This window comes from Pelobates fuscus, chromosome 12 (assembly GCF_036172605.1).
Source record: "Pelobates fuscus isolate aPelFus1 chromosome 12, aPelFus1.pri, whole genome shotgun sequence".
Classification (NCBI taxonomy): Eukaryota; Metazoa; Chordata; class Amphibia; order Anura; family Pelobatidae; genus Pelobates; species Pelobates fuscus.
In genome coordinates, this window is record NC_086328.1 from 90599099 (window position 1) to 90622491 (window position 23393).

A 23393-nucleotide genomic window follows, 5' to 3' on the forward strand; every position below is an offset into this window, starting at 1 on the left:
AAGGACGGGATCCGGAAAGGACAGAAAATAAATCTGAAATAAGTAAACATAGAACCTATCAAGGACTCTTTTTCTCAGTCCTTCTGAGGAGTTTGGAATGAGCCTACTTTAGAAGGCAAAGATTTTATTTTATGCTCAACCTGGCAACTAATTTTGTAGGTCAATCACTGTTCAGCCTCTTTTTCCTAAAGACCCAGCAAACAGCACGTGTGCAAGAGTTGCTCCCTGGGTGTACCGCTTTCAATGCCCGGGGGTCTAACCTAAGCTGTCTCCTTAAGAAGGTGACAGTGGTACATGTAATGTATAAGGCCAAGTCAGGGTTCAGTCTATTTTCCCAGACGCCCCAGTAAACAACACATATGCAATAGTTGCTCCATGGGTGTATTCATTTTAGTGACCAGGAGTCTGACCTAAACTCATTCATTGAGGACATGGCAATAGAATATGAGCTGCATAAGGACAAGCCAAGATTAATCTTCTTTCCTTGAAGAACCAGCTAATGGCACTTACATAAGGTGACTACCTAGTATGCCAGTTTTAGTTACTGGGGTCCTTAGGTGATGACAAATGGCATATTGAGTGCACGAGAAAGTCTCTAGTTTATTGGGGTTTTTTTCATAGGTTTTATTGAACAGTTTCATAATTTTTTTTATAATACAATGTTTAATTAAAAAAGGGAACATATTAAAAAGGAAACATAAAAATGAAAGCCTCAAGTTTAAGCAGAAGACACAGTTATTTGTTAAAATCCCCATATGGAGGTGAAACAAAGGCGTGCAGCAGCTTGTCTGCCTCTATTGTCATTTACTAGTACAAGTATAGGGGTTCCTATTATTTCAGCTACACCTGGCTGCCTACAGTCTCCTCATTGATCAAGGCAATTCATGTTTTGGACCTCCTTATAACAAATAGATCATATTTAGCTTGGTTATTCTTAAACATCTATGTAGGTTTTATATGCCTTCCTAAATAATATAGCCCCGACCAAGAAGAGCTTTTTCCCCAAGTGACTAATCAAAGTAGACACCTGTGTACAAAGTGTGAAAAGTCCTAATTTCTAAATCCATGCTAACACTTGTTCCTATCAAAGTATGCAGCATTAAAAGCATAGCTGCACATAAAAGGGCTTCTTTCAGAGACTAGAAGATAGTTTATTGTTTTGGATACTCGTGATTGTCAGTATCAGCACATGGCACAAACACAGCCTATGTATGAGCTGCTGTGAAGACACTGCCTCAGTATATGTGACTGATATAATCTCGCAGTATGAACTTGTGTGAAGACACAACCTCAGTATTGTGAATAATATATACGATGCAATGTCTATTATAGAACTAGAGTTCTAGGCTTTCATTGCACAGGATTGCATTAATTGGCTGAAAGCTGTCAGCTGACGCATTCAGGCAATGAATGGAGATGGCTTTGGCTTGCAGCACATTACAAGCTCACTGACAAACACAAGATTACTACAAGCTCACTGATGCACACAAGCACACTACAAGCTTACTGATACACAGTGATGTATCTTAATACACATAAAAAAAGAGGGGAAATGTGATTCTTAATAAATGTACTATCCAAGAATTGATAGGAAATTGGTTGTATCTGTGACACTTTCTAAAGGCATACTCTTACATAAATAGGGTTGAGAGGAAATAAGGAAAGTGTCAAAAAGGGGGAATCGGACAGAATAGTAGCACTCTAAATAATAAAATATGTAAAAAAACATATGGTAAAAAAGGGGGAAATCTGTATATAACATTACTTAATTTTTCAACTGTATAGACTCATCTACAGTTGCAAGAAAAAGTATGTGAACCCTTTGGAATGATATGGATTTCTGCACAAATTGGTCATAAAATGTGATCTGATCATCATCTAAGTCCCAACAATAGACAATCACAGTCTGCTTAAACTAATAACACACAAAGAATGAAATGTTGCCATGTTTTTATTGAACACACCATGTAAACATTCACAGTGCAGGTGGAAAAAGTATGTGAACCCCTAGACTAATGACATCTCCAAGAGCTAATTGGAGTGACATGTCAGCCAACTGGAGTCCAATCAATGAGATGAGATTGGATGTGTATGTTACAGCTGCCCTGCCCTATAAAAAACATACACCAGTTCTGGGTTTGCTTTTCACAAGAAGCATTGCCTGATGTGAATGATGCTTCGCACAAAAGAGCTCTCAGAAGACCTACGATTAAGAATTGTTGACTTGCATAAAGCTGGAAAGGGTTATAAAAGTATCTCCAAAAGCCTTCCTGTTCATCAGTCCACGGTAAGACAAATTGTCTATAAATGGAGAAAGTTCAGCACTGCTGCTACTCTCCCTAGGAGTGGCCGTCCTGTAAAGATGACTGCAAGAGCACAGCGCAGACTGCTCAATGAGGTGAAGAAGAATCCTAGAGTGTCAGCTAAAGACTCACAAAAGTCACTGGCAAATGCTAACATCCCTGTTAGCGAATCTACAATACGTAAAACACTAAACAAGAATGGATTTCATGGGAGGATACCACAGAGGAAGCCACTGCTGTACAAACAAAACATTGCTGCACGTTTACAGTTTGCACAAGAGCACCTGGATGTTCCACAGCAGTCCTGGCAAAATATTCTGTGGACAGATGAAACCAAAGTTGAGTTGTTTGGAAGAAACACACAACACTATGTGTGGCGAAAAAGAGGCACAGCACACCAACATCAAAACCTCATCCCAACTGTGAAGTAGGGTGGTGGGGGCATCATGGTTTGGGGCTGCTTTGCTGCGTCAGGGCCTGGACGGATTGCTATCATCGAAGGAAAAATGAAGATATTTGCAGGAGAACTTAAGGCCATCTGTCTACCAGCTGAAGCTCAACGGAAGATGGGTGTTGCAACAGGACAATGACCCAAAGCATAGAAGTAAATCAACAACAGAATGGCTTAAACAGAAGAAAATACGCCTTCTGAAGTGGCCCAGTCAGAGTCCTGACCTCAACCCGATTGAGATGCTGTGGCATGACCTCAAGAAAGTGATTCACACCAGACATCCCAAGAATATTGCTGAACTGAAACAGTTCTGTTAAGAGGAATGGTCAAGAATTACTCCTGACCGTTGTGCACGTCTGATCTGCAACTACGGGATCTGATCTGCAACTACGGGAAACGGTTGAAGTTATTGCTGCCAAAGGAGGTTCAATCAGTTATTAAATCCAAGGGCTCACATACTTTTTCCACCTGCACTGTGAATGTTTACATGGTGTGTTCAATAAAAACATGGCAACATTTCATTCTTTGTGTGTTATTAGTTTAAGCAGACTGTGATTGTCTATTGTTGTGACTTAGATGATGATCAGATCACATTTTATGACCAATTTGTGCAGAAATCCATATCATTCCAAAGGGTTCACATACATTTTCTTGCAACTGTATATATGTATTCCCGTCTCACACATACTCCTTTTCCCTTCTCTTGCACTGATGTAATATGGCCGCCCAGCCACTTCCGGGAGAAGGAACATAGCAGAACCCCTTGCATTGCGTCACTATCCTGTGATACAATGCCCCTCTCGTTATGTCGTGGATTACCACAATGACCTCTCTGAAGAGGTAGGACTTAACCCCTTAAGGACCAAACTTCTGGAATAAAAGGGAATCATGACATGTCACACATGTCATGTGTCCTTAAGGGGTTAAAGAATGCATATGGCATTGACTTGTTACTATCCCACTGTTGATAGAATTATATGTTCACTCGAACGGAAACGCAATGCCGCCATCTTGGCAACATCTGTGTTCCACCGTGGAACGCATACAGTCAATTAACCAATACCATGCAAAGAACCCGTGTCACTTCCGGTGTGACGCGTGCATTAAAAAATGGTGACAGGAAACCAGAAATCTGCTACACCAGGAAGCAATTTTAATTTATGAACACACCATATAATCAGAACGTTAAAGGACTCTACCACCACACTTCTGAAGAAGCTTTTTAAGTGGCGAAACGCGTAAAGTGGGACTAATTAATCTATTTATATATCTATATATTGGTTTTATTATCTTTTGGCAAATTAAAGTTTATTTTATATATATTATTTTCTTTTGCACCAACTGCTTCCTGGCATCAACACATCCTTAGGTGGGGATTATACCATCCATGCTGATTATACTAGAGCAAGTTCTGCTCTAGCAAATGTGAGTACAATACCTTTTTTATTTATCTGTTTTGCAAATTTGAACTTACTTCACCATTGGAGTTTTTTTCTGCATTTGCCTCTACATATTTTCTAGGCATGTGCATGGGGAAAATTTTCGGTTCGGTTCGGCATTCCGAAATTCGGGATTTTCGCAATTTGGGACTTCGGCAATTTGGCACTTCAAGACTTCGGAACTTCGGCAACTTCGGCACTTCAGAACTTCGGCATTTCGAAACTTCTGCATTTCGGGACTTCGGCACCTCGGGACTTCTCTTGCAGCCGCTTGGTAGATAACTCTCTAATTCCCACGGTATTAGGGAGTTATCTACCAAAAGGCTGAAAGACCTAAATTGGTCTTTCAGCCAAATTTACTAATACTAAGTAAAAATTACTTAGTATTAGTAAATTTTGCCCCTACTCGCTATACCGCGAGTAGGGCCATGTCTAGTAAACAGTGAGCAGCCTGTGACTGCTCACTGTTTAAAAAAAAAAAAAATAGTGCCCCCCGGCCCCCACCCCTGAGCGGCGGGGGGGACCTATTGTCCTTCCCCCTGGCCCCCACCCCTGAGCGGCTGGGGTCGTAGGCCCTAAATACTAATAAGGGGGGGGACCTAATGTCCTCCCCCCTGGCCCCACCCCTGAGCGGCGGGTGGGGGCCCTAAATTCTAATAAGGGTGGGACCTAATGTCCTCCCCCCTGGTCCCCACCCCTGAGCGGTGGGAGGGGGCCCTAAACAAGAAAAAGGGGGGGGACCTAATGTCCTCTCCCCTGGCCCCCACCCCTGAGCGGTGGGTGGGGGCCCTAAACAAGAATAAGGGGGGGACCTAATGTCCTCCCCCTGGCCCCCCACCACTCAGCGGCGGGTGGGGGCCTAAATACTAATAAGGGGGGGGACCTAAGGTCCTAAGGTCCTCCCCCCTGAGCGGTGGGTGGGGGCCCTAAAAAAAAAATGTTGTCGTCCCCCAGAAAAAATATCCCCCTACCTACCCCCCTCACCCTAAAAACTAATGAGGGGGGGGACCTTTAACTTTAAAAAAACAAAAAACTTACCATTCAATGTTTTCTTTCTTCTAAAATCTTATTTTTTCAGCCCCCAAAAAGGGCAAACAAAAAACCATAATAACCGACGCAATTATATAAAAAAAAATAATCCAATTTAGGCCCCCCACCCGCCGCTCAGGGGTGGGGCCAGGGTGGAGGACATTAGGTCACCCCCTTATTATAATTTAGGGCCCCCACCCACCACTCAGCGGTTGGGGGCCAGGGGGGAGGACATTAGGACCCCCCCCTTATTCTGATTTAGGCCCCCCACCCACCGCTCAGGGGTGGGGGCCCGGGGGGAGGACAATAGGTCCCCCCCCCATTATTTTACATTAGGGCCCCCACCAACCGCTCAGGGGTGGGGGCCAGGGGGGAGGACATTAGGTCCCTCCTTATTCTGATTTAGGGCCCCCACCCGCCGCTCAGGTGTGGGGGCCGGGGGAGGGGCAACCTTTAGTTTGACGCGCGAGTGGGGGCTCGGGAGGGGGGATTTTTTTTTTTTTTTACAGTGAGCAGCCACAGGCTGCTCACTGTTTAATAGACATGCCCCTACTCGCAGTATAGCGAGTAGGGGCATAATTTACTAATAGTAAGTAATCTTTACTTAGTATTAGTAAATTTGGCTGAAAGACCAATTTAGGTCTTTCAGCCTTTTAGTAGATAGCTCCCTAATACCGTGGGAATTAGGAAGTTATCTACTTATTCATTCCTGTCATTACATTGACTGGCCAAGTAACTTACATTTTATATGAATGTATGTTACTTGATTGTTGTAAGTGTTGCAAATGCTTACAGCTGAATCCTGGCTATGTTTGTATATTTTTTATTTAAAATTGTTTACAATGTAACATTCTTCTTCTTTCACTGGGTAAGTATATTAGTACTTAGGCAATACTGGGCTTCGGAACTTCGGCACTTTGACACTTCGGAACTTTAGCATCTTCGGAACTTCGGTAATTTCGGAACTTCGGCAATTCGGACATTCGGAAGTACCCGAATGTCCGAATTGACCGAAATTCGGCAAAATTCATATTCGGACCGAAACGAATTGCACATGTCTAATATTTTCTGCATATTGCACTTTATCTGACAGACCAGTGGTGAACATAACAACATATATCCTTAGACGGGGATTGTTCCATCCATGCGCAAAACAGCAGAGCTCTGAGTTAGCTCATACAAATGTGAGTGGTAGAGACATTAAATTATCCACCACCTACACTTTATACTTACTGTATTGCACTATTATCTTGGTTTTTTTTTTTGTCTTTCTTTGAGGTCCACTGTACCATATATTTGGAAATCTACGTACGTTTAACTGCTTGTGCTTACATTTTGGGCACAGGTTTACTCTGTCTCCTTTTTTGTATTTAAAGAGGAGTGGGACAAAATCCCTCCTGAGTTATGTGCAAACCTGGTGGCCAACTACAAGAAACGTCTGACCTCTGTGATTGTCAACAAGGGTTTTGCCACCAAGTACTAAGTCGAAAGGGTCAAATACTTATTTCACTCATTGACATGCAAATCAGTTTATACTGTATCTCACTGTTAAAATACACCTACCATTAAAATTATAGACCGATCATTTCTTTGTCAGTGAGCAAACGTTCAAAATCAGCAGGGGATCAAATACTTTTTTCCCTCCCTCAACATCTGTAGTGCCAAAGATTTCTTACCCATGTCTAAGAACTTTTAGGTCACAATTAAGCCAAGTACCTTGCTATAAAAGATAAAATTCCTCCCTTATGAGTATCAGGAGATTGGATGGAATTCTGAGCCTCTTGCACTGGTTGGTTGGATAAGGTCTGGACAATTCCACCTACAAACAAGGATGTAAAATATAGCAATTGAACTGTTTCATGGCTCAGAATGAACCTCAAAACTACTGTATACTAACTATACAAAAAGTAACAATTTGGGTTATTATCGCTCAAAGTGTGGTCAAGGAATGCACCTGGGTATTTGAATAGGTCGCACAGGGCCTGCATTCAACACACATATATATCTGGGTGTAAGTGGTGGAGGGGTGCTTAGTTGCATGCGTTTTAGGAATTATCCTTTTCCTTTTCCAGATGATTGCTTAGGTCCTATCTATCACCCACTTCAAGGCTGAAGGCTTAGGGAAATCTTTGTGGAAGCTAATTTTTACAAGTTCCCATGGGTCTTTTGTATCATGAATTTGTGCTGTAAATTGTAATTTGTATTTTCGATATCTAACATTACTGGCAGTTAGTGAGCTGTATTTTCTATATCTAACATTACTGGCAGTTAGTGAGCTGTAGGGGCAGTTAGTAAGCTGTATTTTCTATATCTAACATTACTGGCAGCTAGTGAGCTGTATTTTCTATATCTAACATTACTGGCGGTTAGTGAGCTGTAGGGGCAGTTAGTGAGCTGTATTTTCTATATCTAACATTACTGGCAATTAGTGAGCTGTAGGGCAGTTAGTGAGCTGTATTTTCTATATCTACCATTACTGGCAGTTAGTGAGCTGTAGGGGCAGTTAGTGAGCTGTATTTTCTATATCTAACATAACTGGCAGTTAGTGAGCTGTATTTTCTATATTTAACATAACTGGCAGTTAGTGAGCTGTAGGGACAGTTAGTGAGCTGTATTTTGTATATCTAACATTACTGGCAGTTAGTGAGCTGAAGGGGCAGTTAGTGAGCTGTATTTTGTATATCTAACATTACTGGCAGTTAGTGAGCTGTAGGGGCAGTTAGTGAGCTGTATTATCTATATCTAACATTACTGGCAGCTAGTGAGCTGTAGGGGCAGTTAGTGAGCTGTATTTTCTATATCTAACATTACTGGCAGCTAGTGAGCTGTATTTTCTATATCTAACATTATTGGCAGTTAGTGAGCTGTAGGGGCAGTTAGTAAGCTGTATTTTCTATATCTAACATTACTGGCAGCTAGTGAGCTGTATTTTCTATATCTAACATTACTGGCAATTAGTGAGCTGTAGGGGCAGTTAGTGAGCTGTATTTTCTATATCTAACATAACTGGCAGTTAGTGAGCTGTATTTTCCATATTTAACATAACTGGCAGTTAGTGAGCTGTAGGGACAGTTAGTGAGCTGTATTTTGTATATCTAACATTACTGGCAGTTAGTGAGCTGAAGGGGCAGTTAGTGAGCTGTATTTTGTATATCTAACATTACTGGCAGTTAGTGAGCTGTAGGGGCAGTTAGTGAGCTGTATTATCTATATCTAACATTACTGGCAGCTAGTGAGCTGTAGGGGCAGTTAGTGAGCTGTATTATCTATATCTAACATTACTGGCAGCTAGTGAGCTGTAGGGACAGTTAGTGAGCTGTATTTTCTATATCTAACATAACTGGCAGTTAGTGAGCTGTATTTTCTATATCTAACATTACTGGCAGTTAGTGAGCTGTATTTTCTATATCTAACATTACTGACAGTTAGTGAGCTGTAGGGGCAGTTAGTGAGCTGTATTTTCTATATCTAACATAACTGGCAGTTAGTGAGCTGTATTTTCTATATTTAACATAACTGGCAGTTAGTGAGCTGTAGGGACAGTTAGTGAGCTGTATTTTGTATATCTAACATTACTGGCAGTTAGTGAGCTGAAGGGGCAGTTAGTGAGCTGTATTTTGTATATCTAACATTACTGGCAGTTAGTGAGCTGTAGGGGCAGTTAGTGAGCTGTATTATCTATATCTAACATTACTGGCAGCTAGTGAGCTGTAGGGGCAGTTAGTGAGCTGTATTTTCTATATCTAACATTACTGGCAGCTAGTGAGCTGTATTTTCTATATCTAACATTACTGGCAGTTAGTGAGCTGTAGGGGCAGTTAGTAAGCTGTATTTTCTATATCTAACATTACTGGCAGCTAGTGAGCTGTATTTTCTATATCTAACATTACTAGCGGTTAGTGAGCTGTAGGGGCAGTTAGTGAGCTGTATTTTCTATATCTAACATTACTGGCAATTAGTGAGCTGTATTTTCTATATCTAACATTACTGGCGGTTAGTGAGCTGTAGGGGCAGTTAGTGAGCTGTATTTTCTATATCTAACATTACTGGCAATTAGTGAGCTGTAGGGCAGTTAGTGAGCTGTATTTTCTATATCTACCATTACTGGCAGTTAGTGAGCTGTAGGGGCAGTTAGTGAGCTGTATTTTCTATATCTAACATAACTGGCAGTTAGTGAGCTGTATTTTCTATATTTAACATAACTGGCAGTTAGTGAGCTGTAGGGACAGTTAGTGAGCTGTATTTTGTATATCTAACATTACTGGCAGTTAGTGAGCTGAAGGGGCAGTTAGTGAGCTGTATTTTGTATATCTAACATTACTGGCAGTTAGTGAGCTGTAGGGGCAGTTAGTGAGCTGTATTATCTATATCTAACATTACTGGCAGCTAGTGAGCTGTAGGGGCAGTTAGTGAGCTGTATTTTCTATATCTAACATTACTGGCAGCTAGTGAGCTGTATTTTCTATATCTAACATTATTGGCAGTTAGTGAGCTGTAGGGGCAGTTAGTAAGCTGTATTTTCTATATCTAACATTACTGGCAGCTAGTGAGCTGTATTTTCTATATCTAACATTACTGGCAATTAGTGAGCTGTAGGGGCAGTTAGTGAGCTGTATTTTCTATATCTAACATAACTGGCAGTTAGTGAGCTGTATTTTCCATATTTAACATAACTGGCAGTTAGTGAGCTGTAGGGACAGTTAGTGAGCTGTATTTTGTATATCTAACATTACTGGCAGTTAGTGAGCTGAAGGGGCAGTTAGTGAGCTGTATTTTGTATATCTAACATTACTGGCAGTTAGTGAGCTGTAGGGGCAGTTAGTGAGCTGTATTATCTATATCTAACATTACTGGCAGCTAGTGAGCTGTAGGGGCAGTTAGTGAGCTGTATTATCTATATCTAACATTACTGGCAGCTAGTGAGCTGTAGGGACAGTTAGTGAGCTGTATTTTCTATATCTAACATAACTGGCAGTTAGTGAGCTGTATTTTCTATATCTAACATTACTGGCAGTTAGTGAGCTGTATTTTCTATATCTAACATTACTGACAGTTAGTGAGCTGTAGGGGCAGTTAGTGAGCTGTATTTTCTATATCTAACATAACTGGCAGTTAGTGAGCTGTATGGGCAGTTTTAGTGAGCTGTAGGGACAGTTAGTGAGCTGTATTTTGTATATCTAACATTACTGGCAGTTAGTGAGCTGAAGGGGCAGTTAGTGAGCTGTATTTTGTATATCTAACATTACTGGCAGTTAGTGAGCTGTAGGGGCAGTTAGTGAGCTGTAGGGCAGTTAGTGAGCTGCATTTTCTATATCTAACATTACTGGCAGTTAGTGAGCTGTAGGGGAAGTTAGTGAGCCGTATTTTCTATATCTAACATAACTGGCAGTTAGTGAGCTGTAGGGGCAGTTTTAGTGAGCTGTAGTGACAGTTAGTGAGCTGTATTTTGTATATCTAACATTACTGGCAGCTAGTGAGCTGTAGGGGCAGTTAGTGAGCTGTATTATCTATATCTAACATTACTGGCAGCTAGTGAGCTGTAGGGGCAGTTAGTGAGCTGTATTTTCTATATCTAACATAACTGGCAGTTAGTGAGCTGTAGGGACAGTTAGTGAGCTGTATTTTGTATATCTAACATTACTGTCAGTTAGTGAGCTGAAGGGGCAGTTAGTGAGCTGTATTTTGTATATCTAACATTACTGGCAGTTAGTGAGCTGTAGGGGCAGTTAGTGAGCTGTATTTTCTATATCTAACATAACTGGCAGTTAGTGAGCTGTAGGGGCAGTGTCAGGATCGGGACAGGGATCCAACACGCAGAGTACAGACAGTAGAAAGGTTCGTATACCGGACCTTAGAATGGCCGGACTAACGTACGGAGATAGAGAGAATGGTCAAAGGCAAGCCGAGGTCGAGGGAACGAGAAGACAGGTAAGCGAGGAACAAGCCGAGTCAAAGGGTAACAGAGATAAGCAGAGTAATACAAACAAGCCGGGTCGGAACCAAAAGGATAACTGGAATACAAGAGCGCTGAGTGACTAGACAGGCTAGAACCACGACAGGGCAATGAGCAAATGGAAGAAGCACTGTTAAATACCCTGGCTCAGGAGAGTAGACACGCCTCCGACGAGTCCTGATTAGTTTCCAGACAACTGAGTGACAGGTCGGTCCGGGTTGGCGTCATGACGTCGACTGCTGGGCGTCGTGTTATAAAAGGAAGTGGATCCCTCGCGGCCGGCGTGTAAATGACCGGAAGGACCGCGAGGGACGGAGGAAACAGCCCTTCTGGACGGATAAACTTCTAAGTCTCTACCTCTCTCAGAGGTAGCGACTTCAGGTACCCTGACAGGCAGTTAGTGAGCTGTATTTTCTATTTCTAACATTACTGCCAGTTAGTGAGCTGTAGCGGCAGTTAGTGAGCTGTTTTTTCTATATCTAACATTACTGGCAGTTAGTGAGCTGTAGGGGCAGTTAGTGAGCTGTATTTTCTATTTCTAACATTACTGCCAGTTAGTGAGCTGTAGGGGCAGTTAGTGAGCTGTATTTTCTATATCTAACATAACTGGCAGTTAGTGAGCTGTATTTTCTATATCTAACATTATTGGCAGTTAGAGAGCTCTAGGGGCAGTTAGTGAGCTGTATTATCTATATCTAACATTACTGGCAGCTAGTGAGCTGTAGGGGCAGTTAGTGAGCTGTATTTTCTATATCTAACATTACTGGCAGTTAGTGAGCTGTATTTTCTATATCTAACATTACTGGCAGTTAGGGAGCTGTTTTTTGTATATCTAACATTACTGTCAGTTAGTGAGCTGAAGGGGCAGTTAGTGAGCTGTATTTTCTATATCTAACATTACTGGCAGTTAGTGAGCTGTAGGGGCAGTTAGTGAGCTGTATTTTCTATATCTAACATTACTGGCAGTTAGTGAGCTGTAGGGCAGTTAGTGAGCTGTATTTTCTATATCTAACATTACTGGCAGTTAGTGAGCTGTAGGGGCAGTTAGTGAGCTGTATTTTCTATATCTAACATTACTGGCAGTTAGTGAGCTGTAGGGGAAGTTAGTGAGCTGTATTTTCTATTTCTAACATTACTGCCAGTTAGTGAGCTGTAGGGGCAGTTAGTGAGCTGTATTTTCTATATCTAACATTACTGGCAGTTAGAGAGCTGTAGGGGAAGTTAGTGAGCTGTATTATCTATATCTAACATTGCTGGCAGCTAGTGAGCTGTAGGGGCAGTTAGTGAGCTGTTTTTTATATATCTAACATTACTGGCAGTTAGTGAGCTTTATTTTCTATATCTAACATAACTGGCAGTTAGTGAGCTGTAGGGGCAGTTAGTGAGCTGTATTTTCTATTTCTAACATTACTGCCAGTTAGTGAGCTGTAGGGGCAGTTAGTGAGCTGTATTTTCTATATCTAACATTACTGGCAGTTAGAGAGCTGTAGGGGAAGTTAGTGAGCTGTATTATCTATATCTAACATTGCTGGCAGCTAGTGAGCTGTAGGGGCAGTTAGTGAGCTGTTTTTTATATATCTAACATTACTGGCAGTTAGTGAGCTGTATTTTCTATATCTAACATTACTGGCAGTTAGGGAGCTGTATTTTGTATATCTAACATTACTGTCAGTTAGTGAGCTGAAGGGGCAGTTAGTGAGCTGTATTTTCTATATCTAACATTACTGGCAGTTAGTGAGCTGTAGGGGTAGTTAGTGAGCTGTATTTTCTATATCTAACATTACTGGCAGTTAGTGAGCTGTAGGGGCAGTTAGGGAGCTGTATTTTGTATATCTAACATTACTGTCAGTTAGTGAGCTGTAGGGGCAGTTAGTGAGCTGTATTTTCTATTTCTAACATTACTGCCAGTTAGTGAGATGTAGGGGCAGTTAGTGAGCTGTATTTTCTATATCTAACATTACTGGCAGTTAGAGAGCTGTAGGGGAAGTTAGTGAGCTGTATTATCTATATCTAACATTGCTGGCAGCTAGTGAGCTGTAGGGGCAGTTAGTGAGCTGTTTTTTTTATATATCTAACATTACTGGCAGTTAGTGAGCTGTATTTTCTATATCTAACATTACTGGCAGTTAGGGAGCTGTATTTTGTATATCTAACATTACTGTCAGTTAGTGAGCTGAAGGGGCAGTTAGTGAGCTGTATTTTCTATATCTAACATTACTGGCAGTTAGTGAGCTGTAGGGGCAGTTAGTGAGCTGTATTTTCTATATCTAACATTACTGGCAGTTAGTGAGCTGTAGGGGCAGTTAGTGAGCTGTATTTTCTATATCTAACATAACTGGCAGTTAGTGAGCTGTAGGGGCAGTTAGTGAGCTGTATTTTCTATTTCTAACATTACTGCCAGTTAGTGAGCTGTAGGGGCAGTTAGTGAGCTGTATTTTCTATATCTAACATAACTGGCAGTTAGTGAGCTGTAGGGGCAGTTAGTGAGCTGTATTTTCTATTTCTAACATTACTGCCAGTTAGTGAGCTGTAGGGGAAGTTAGTGAGCTGTATTTTCTATATCTAACATTACTGGCAGTTAGTGAGCTGTAGGGGCAGTTAGTGAGCTGTATTTTCTATATCTAACATTACTGGCAGTTAGTGAGCTGTAGGGGCAGTTAGTGAGCTGTATTTTCTATATCTAACATTACTGGCAGTTAGTGAGCTGTATTTTCTATATCTAACATTACTGGCAGTTAGTGAGCTGTAGGGACGGTTAGTGAGCTGTATTTTGTATATCTAACATTACTGGCAGTTAGTGAGCTGTATTTTGTATATCTAACATTACTGGCAGTTAGTGAGCTGAAGGGGCAGTTAGTGAGCTGTAAAAAAAATTATAATAATGCTAAATATGAAAAGAAGAAAAAATAAACATTCTCTCACCTAATTTTCTGCTCTTCGTACCATACAATATATTTTGATCTTCACTCTTTAAAATGGCAGTGAATACAATTATTAGTAAAAAAAAAAAAAAAAAAACAACAGCATTTCAGCAATCAGGCTAGAACAAAATGTTACATTGAAATAGGAAATAATTACTCTTTTTCATAACGCTGCAGGTTAATTAACAAGAGTCTCCTGTCTGTCATCAGGAAAGACTATGCTATGATTTTGGAGGAGTCATTAAAGCATTTAATGGAACAATGGTTTTGCACAAAGCAAACTAAATAAGCAACCTTGACATCCTTCTAAAACAAATCACGACTGTTACATTTAGAGTTGTCTACGTGCATTGGTTGTGTTTATTTTGTACATTTAGGCTTTTAAGAAGTGTTCTGTGAATTTCTATTGTATTGAAACCTCTTTATTATAAGAAATTGATATTTAGACATTATTAACATTATTTCAACTGTATTTATGATTTCTATTTTAATACAGTTTTAATCGGTGGGCGGGGCCTGACCGCTGGGCAGTACGGACGCAGGTTAGAGCTGCTCCTGCTCCAAGTGGCAAATATCTTGCATAAAAGCCATAAACGGATCTCTTCAGAACCACAGGGGCCACCGAATGGGAGTTGATTGCAGGGGCTACACGACGATGCCACACATGCAATATATCCTGCAGGAACCCCAGGAGGAAACCCCACGGCCTTCGAGTATGGTCGGAGCGGGGGAAACGGACGCTCTCCCGTCGCCTTCACTGGCTAACCTCTTGAACATGGGCCCTCGTCCTCCCCCCTATGGACCAGTGGGGGTTATCCTGGTCCCAGGAGGGCCTCCTCGGGCGCTAGGGGCAACTAATCCAGCCGAGACCTGCTGGCCCCAAAATGGCAGCGACTGAATCGGAGCCACCCGTTGCAACACAGGGGATCGACATCCTAGCGTGGCTGGAGGCCACATTCGAGGCATTCTGGACCATGCTGAAGGAGAAAATGGCTGCGGCTCACACTCTAGCCGAGTACCCACTAAAAATGCCTCCCGTTACATTTCTCTGAGCACTTCACCTGTTTTGCTGCAGGCTTAAAATGCCATGTTAACATGCACTGAAATAGAACCTGAGTTGTTTAACACATAGCTTGATTAATCTGTTCTATTGTGCACATGAAAACCACCATTTGAGTGAGCTCTAACTAACCCTTGCACCCATTTCTTAAACAATTGCGTGTATCATTATGTTTACTTGATATTTAAAAAAAATAAAATATGGCAGCCTTTCTTAGGAGTGTACTACACACCATCTTGTTATCATTAACTTGTATCACCCCACAATGCCTCCTCTTTTTATTCTGTACCCCATAACGCAAATGCCATAATAAAAAAAAGATTGACAAAAAAAAAAAAGATACAGTTATAATCCATTCAGACTGAATTATTAAAGGGACACTCCACTGACCAAAAAGGTATAAATTCACAATTTAGTAGATAAACCCCCAATTAACACATGCATGCATTTTTCATGCATGTTTTGATTGAGCGTATATCAAAAAGGAGCTTGCAAAATGCTTTGTGAGCCCTCTGTGGTGGAGCTCCTGTACTCCGACCGAATATCTCCGCCAAGTCTGCTTCCTAGGTGCTGGGGAGAGACCCTGGAACGTCTCAGCCCCAGTAACCAAAGCTTAACCCCTCTCCGGAACTCTACCACCAAACCAGACTGCAGCTCTGCATTTGGTGATTGCTCTTGCCTTTACAAAGACACTTGTGGCTCTCAGGTCTAGCTGTCTAGTCTCTGGGCTAGAGGGATCGTGCAGCCAGCTAAACAGGTCTGAAAACTCTGTTACTGGGATCCCTAAAAAGCCACATAAGAGAGACAGTTACAAAGGGAACAAACATGCAACACTTTAGTTTCAACTAGGAGCCTTTGTGGACTAGTCCTTAAATGTGTGGTGACAACCATAAAAAAATACACATATATAGAACAATGGAGAACGAGCAACTATAATTAATACATGACCTATAAAATACAAATAACATTTCCTAACACATGAAAACGCAACAATATATACAATTAACTACTAATTTTGTTGCCTTAATTTACATACCAGCATGTGGGCAAGAGGCTGGCCTTCAAGGGGGGGGGGGGGGGGGAAGAGACCTTTTAGTGTGTTTTTTTTTTAAAAATGAAAACATTTTCTTTTGGTTTTAGCAGCCCCTCTATTTCTCTCTACAGCCCCTGCCCCCACATACTGCTCCTGCCCCTCTATTTTCCTCTACAGCCGCTGCCCCCTCTACAGTCCCACTGTTTCCCTCTACAGCCTCTGCCTCACACCATACCGCCCCCTCTCTTTTAATCTAGAGCCCTTGTTCCTCCTATACTGCCCCTGTTCCTCCCTCTACAGCCCCTGCCCCCACCATACTGCCCCTGCCCCCTCTACTGCCCGTGTCCCCTCTTTTTTCCCTCTACAGCCCGTGCCCCCCACCATACCGCCCCCTTTCTACTGCCCCTCTATTTTACTCTAGAGCCCCCGTTTCTCCCTCTACAGCCCCTGTCCCCTTCTATATTTGTTTTGTGCCCCCTCTATTTCCCTATACAGCCCCTGCCCCAAGCATACTGCCTCTGTCCCCCTTCTACAGCCCCTGTCATCCCTCTACTGCCCAAGTGCCCCCCTCTACTGCCCTTGTGGCCCCTCTACTGCCCTGTCACACCTTTACTGCCCCTGTCTCACCCCTCTAAAGCCTCTGCCACCCCCCTCTACAGCCGCTGTCCCACCTCTACAGCCTCTGTCTCCCCCTCTACTGTATCCATATGTCTCTATATCTTTCTGTGACTATGTCTGTGTATATATGTCCCTGCATGTCTCTGCATGCCTGTATGTCTCTATATGCCTGGGTCTTTATGACACTGTATGTCTGTGTTTGTATATCTCTGTATGACGGTCTTTAGTTCTCTATATGACAGTGTCTGCATGTCCCTGTGTGTCTGTATGACTATATGTTTGTGTTTGTATGACAGTGTACCTGCATGCATTGATTGTATGACTGTGTTTGTTTGATTGTGTGCCTGCATTTTTCTATGACTGTGTGCCTGTAGGTTCGTGTTGCTATATAGCTATGTCTATATGGCTTGGGAGGGAAAAGATACACATGGGCCCTGAGGGGAAGAGGGACACACAAAAAAAACAGGCTGAGGAGAGAGACCCACAGAAAAGGTCTGTGGGAAAGAAAGAGACACACAAGGGACTGAGGGCGAAAGAGATACAAAAGGGGTGTTGTATAAGACATACCAGGGGGTGTAATACACACTAAAGGGGGTTACAATACACTAAATGTGGTAAGAATTTCAAAACGGTGGATACAAGACACTGCTGAAGATGCCTTTTATTTGTGGAGGGGGAGGGGAGGGGGGGAGAAAGGGCGGCAAAACTCATCTTTGCCTGTGTAGCCAAAAATCCTTGCACCAGCCCTGACTGGGGTTAAAATTGGATACTCCTCACCAACAATGTATTTCAGCAAGGTTTATTTGCAGAAAGAATTCGGATATTCATGTGTGATATAAAAAAGAAGAGATGTAGGAGAAAAATCAGTTATAAAGGAGAGGAAAGACAATACAATATGAATGTTGTAGGCAAAGAAATAGGTATTGAAGTCATGAAAGAAGAAGAATTTGGACAATGCATCTGTGTAGGCAAAGAGGAAAGGGGCAAAAACTGAGATTTACACTGACAGAGATGGATAACATGGAAAACTTGTTGAAAGTGATTGAGTATGAATAATCACTATGTTAGGGTGAGAGCCATGAGAAGGCACCACCAGTGACACCAATATTAGGTAGGCATTGTTGAGAGAAGAGTAGGATTATCATTACATCAAAGATAGAAGACATATCGAAAATAATTCTGATGGCTTAGAACAGGCCTGCAAACTGCAGCCCTCCAGATGTTTTGAACAACAACGCCCATGATTCTTTTAATGAAACAGATAGCCAATGCCCGTGATTCTTGAATGAAACAGATAGCCAGGGAATCATGGGAGTTGTAGTCCAAAACATCTGGGGGGCCACAGACTGTGCAGGCCTGGCTTAGAATGTTGTGCAATAAGACATAGACATAGAGAAGCACTGTTTCTGCATAGTGAGTGGGCCATAAGCCAGATTGAATAGCATGGGGTAACAGAGTGGGAGTTGATGACGGTACACAGTTTGCGTGCAACTGTAATGCTTACCTGTTCCGAGGCCTCTACTCGCCACTCTGACAGGGAGACAGACGCTGTGCGCTGCGAATGTGTCTCTCTTTATGTTCGTTAAAGTTAGGCTTGGGCAATATAACTCCCTGTATTTTTGGTTCAGATCGCCCCATAGTGGTTCTTGTATAGCCCAACGATACATATTCTATCTATAGTTACCTTGTTACTGACCTTGGCTTGCTTATCATTTATCCTACTCTCCATGTTCCTGATTTTTGGCTTGTCTACTGTGTACCTGTTTTCTCCTTCCCTTGACCTCAGCTATCACTTTGACTATTCTGTATGTAAAGTCCGGCCACTCTAAGCCTGTTAATACAGCATCTATACCTTTGTTGTATCTTGGGGTTTGTGTATGCGGGTTCCCTCACACATATCGTGACAACAACACACTCCAAGAGCGTAGAAAAGTAGGACAGAAGGTAGATTGCTCAATGACTGTAATGTAGAGAAGATTCTTTGAGAACAGAGAATAGACTGGCATTTTTAAGGTACTAGAATAAAAGCTAGAAAATAATGAGCACTTAAAAACTGAGCATAAACTATGGTATTGGGTTGGTAGGGATGATGACAGAGAGTGATTGCTTCATGGTGGAGAAAAGATAGTCATGAGAGACAAAAGTGTTGGAAAGTAGGGGGCATAGAAGTACAGGTGGGCCAAGTGTAAGAAAGGATGTTCTCAAAGCTGAGATTTTGTTACAATTAGAAATATTTTCAAAATAGTTGGTGTCAGACTTTGGCTATTTTTTTCTTATCAATAAAAACATGCAGTAAAAATGTTTATTTTATGACACAGACTGTTCAGATGACAATATTCTTCATTTACCATACCCCCCTATTCTTAACTGTTGTACTACAACCTAAGGATTGGTAGGGAATGTGGAGCATGGCTGATGTCACACTCACATTTTAACCCCTCACTCACTGCTTGTGAATGTAGAATATGGAGCTCTCACAAACTCGTTACATTGTTGAATTTTGTTCATCAGGCAATTAGCAATTCTGGTATATGTTATTTCATGGAATTGTCAAATGAACAAGCCTGCCCTATATTGGGGTTTATTCACTAATCAAGGAATTGAAGTGAACTGAAAACCAAATTACAAAAAAACTAATTGTTTTAAAGGACCACTATAGTGCCAGGAAAACAATCGTTTTCCTGGCACTATAGTGCCCTGAGCGTGCCCCCACCCGCAGGGTCCCACTCCCGTGGCGCTGAAGGGGGAGGAAGGGGTTAATCGCTTACCTTTTTTCCAGCGCAGGGCTCCCACGGCGCTGGGACTCTCCTCCCTCTTCTTCCGTCATTGGCTGAATGCACATGCGCGGCAAGAGCTGCGCGCGCATTCAGCCAGTCTCATAGGAAAGCATGATCACTGTGAAAATCACAGAGGCTGAATTAACCCTAAAGTAAACATAGCAGCAAAAAGGGTTAAACCTACCTGGACCTGGCACCCAAACCACTTCATTAAGCTGAAGTGGTCTGGGTGCCTATAGTGGTCCTTTAACTATAGTTGTGTTGGAGAAACCTTTACAAATACTTTGTTTCTGAAGTTTCCAATTCATTTTTAAATTCACTGCAGTTCAGTGTGTAGTGAATCAACCTTTACTTGAATCATTTCCCTGGGAAAGTAACTAAAAGCACAAATCCACTTTTGCCTATCAGTCCCAAGTGATTAAAAGAGCTCTTTGTTGTTGTGCATAAACTGAGTGCTTCAGCATGTGCCTGGGAGCAAAGACAGAGAAACTTCGTATCAGAAGGAGATTTATGAGAATGGCACGTATATAGCATTACAATATGGAGTACAGCGAGGGCAATTCAGAAAGATATCTGGAGGATACTAATTAAAATATAATGTGTAGAAAACACGTTAGACTTCTATCACTGAACAAATTCATTAAAAAAGGAAAAAAATAATATTTACTTTGACCGTTTGGTGTGAAGGTTACAGAGTATTACAAAACCACTAACTATTTTGGCAGCAAGGGCTTCTACTATAATAAAGAACTATAAAGTATATAAATGTCATTGAAACAAGACCCTATTATTAGATTGTCCTGTACTGTATATTAATATATAATATCATATTATGTAAGGTTTAAATCATATATCTGCTCTACATTCTTTCATACCTTATCATTAGTTTTCTTAAATGTTTCAAAGCTGGGATAGCTGGGATCTAAAATAAAAATTAGTGCAATTATACATCATTTATGTAGGGAACACAATATAAGTATTTTATTGTAGAATTTTTTTAATACATAAGATAAAAATAACTGTAAATTAATTGTAGAAAAACAAATAATAAAATAGTAATATGAGGTATGTCAAACTTGTAAAATGCAGGGGGTAGGGCCTGACCATCATGGCAGCAGGATCTGTTTCACATGAACTCCCTACTAAACGTGAACATAAAAGCTTCTCACAGCCATACCATGCCCGATCTGGGCCAGCACAAGCAACTAATGTGAACTGCACAATCACTTACCCCTGGCAGAAGCATGCGGCCTGGTGCACGGCGGGCGGGAGAAGCGGCTGATCTCCTGTACCAGAGGCGCCCGGATGCAGTCACTGGCGCACATGTGCACTGTTACACCTCCTTAAACTGGTGGGGGATATCCCGGTCCACTCATGGGAGGCCTTCCCATTATCACTGGTGTGTAGGAGGAAGACACGCAGGTGGAGACACCATGCAGTAACCTCTCCAATTTGGCGGACACTGCATGCCAAGCCAGTAACAGCGTGATTTAGCCCAATATTTTTACCTGGCTGGACAAGATATTTGCCAACTTCTGGCAAAAGCTGGAGCAGGAACGGCAACAACCGTCCCTGACGCAGTCAGGAAAAAATGCGCTCCGACAACGCTCTACTCATACAACATAAATACCACTGGACCAGAAGGCCCTAAAATGGTGACAGAGCATGCAGACTCCCTCACTCCTCACCAAGTCAGCACAGAGAGAGGCATGGATGCGGTATAATGCTAAAGCAAGCGTTGTGCATGAAGAACCAAGGTGAACTCAGGTCTGGCCTTATGATTGTACCAACATGCCCATTACTAGATCCGAGGCCTACAGCACTCCACCTGGATTTGGGACTTTGTTCTACCCATGGATGAATTCAAGACTGGAATATTCACAACCTGGTCTCTTTGTCTTCTCCCCCTAATATAGCTTGTTGGAAGACTTATCTCGCTCATATTGACTAGCTTTATATACACCCTGTTCCAAATTATTATGCAAATTATATTTTTCTCATTTACCTAAATAGTTGATGTAAATAGCAGTCAGCATAATTCTCATGTTATCAACTATTAAGAGTACAATTCAAATTTTATTGAACAAACCTCCTAATGATAACAGTATTTTTTTTAAACATAAAAAACTTACAATGCACTGTTCCAAATTATTATGCACAGTAAGTTTCAAAACACTTTAAAGGTTGTAAAGAATTGAAAATTGTCATTTGTTGTGTTTGCAGCATATTTATTGAAATCAAAAGCTATTTCAATCAAACTTTTAACAACATTTTAACGTTTTAAACATTTTAACAGGTCACGTTACATTTTAACATAGGACCCCTTATTTGATAGCAGCTTCACAAGTCTTGCATCCATTGAACTTGTGAGTTTTTGGACAGTTTCTGCTTGAATTTGTTGCTAGATGTCAGAATAGCCTCCCAGAGCTGTTGTTTGGATGCAAACTGCCTTCCACCCTCATAGATCTTTTGCTTAAGGATGCTCCAAAGGTTCTCAATAGGATTGAGGTCAGGGGAGGATAGAGGCCACACCATGACTTTCTCTCCATTTATCTCCATGGCAGCCACTGATGTAGAGGTATTCTTTGCAGCATGAGATGGTGCATTGTCATGCATGAAGATGATTTTATTCACAGTAGACATAATCTATGACATAGACATACAATAAACAGTTATGGTCATATAAGGAACAATTATTAAAAAAAAAAAAACAATATAGTTGCTGGAAGATACGAAAGGGAAGTTGTCATTAAATCATTTAGCAGTCCTCTAACCTGGTGAGCCATAAGTTATAGGTATCTTGTTGACGTCTATTTAAACCAGATTCCATTTTCAATTGAAATTTAATTTGTTCCTTAACTACTAGCCAAGTTGGCACCAAAGCTAATTTCCAGTACCTAGCAATAGACAATTTTGCAGCTAGGAGTGTATGTATTATCACTGGAAGTGATTTACTGCCAACTTGGCGAATATCTAGCTGTAGAATGCATAATTGTGGTGCGAGAATTAAATCAATCATGATTAACGCTTTTATCTTAAGAAGAATCATTTTCCAAAAAGTTTGTATGGGGCCACAGTCCCACCATACATTTAGATAATTCCCACAGTCCAAATTGCATCTCCAGCATTTGGAGTCGTAAGAATGAGCAAATTTACTGATTTTACTAGGTACCATGTACCACCTATTTACAATTTTATACTGGCACTCTACTAAGTTGAGACAGTGTATGTATTTATAGACTAAATTTAGAGCCTCTCTCCATTGTTTACATATGATCTGGATATCGAGATCTCTCTGCCAAGAGTTTATTATGGCTTCCAAAGGTTTATCTGGGTCTTTTTGCAAAAGTCTTATTCCCATAGCTAATAATTTGTTTGGGGAATCTTTCTTGAGTATATTTTCTATACAATTTATTTGGTTAGATCTTTCTATAGCAGTATGCTGTTGGCAAAAGCCTTTTAGCCTAAGGTTAATATTAGACATATAGTATGATAAATTCCCTAGAGGTAGAAAGGGAATCAACTTGTTCTGAATACCTATCAAGTTTTTCGTTTTTTCCCAGTATTTTAGAATGCCGTTCAAAACAGTACTATGTGATATGACCTTGCGTGAATAATCATTTTTTGACTTGATAGGCCAAAAAAGCAAAGTCAAGACCAAAAGTGGACCCTCGGTGGGAGTTAGATCTTGTTCTAATTTGTACCAGATCTCATTCTTAACTTCCGCTAATTGGGTAATAGCTGCGTGTAAAACTCGCAGCTTTTTGATAGTTAAAATAGGAACCCCTAGCCCTCCCAGGTTCACTTTT

General features: G+C 41.3%; 1 protein-coding gene across 1 annotated transcript in view; it reads right to left on the reverse strand.

Annotated features, from left to right (window-relative positions):
* The window catches only part of MAJIN (membrane anchored junction protein), a 61196-nt gene that overhangs the window by 382 nt on the left and 37421 nt on the right, over positions 1–23393 (reverse strand). The window contains exons 6-8 of the mRNA XM_063437497.1: positions 20460–20506; positions 14098–14143; positions 6939–7041 (exon numbers count right to left, since the gene is read on the reverse strand). Of these exons, the coding sequence (XP_063293567.1) occupies positions 6939–7041; positions 14098–14143; positions 20460–20506 (196 nt within the window). The remainder of the gene's footprint in view (positions 1–6938; positions 7042–14097; positions 14144–20459; positions 20507–23393) is intronic.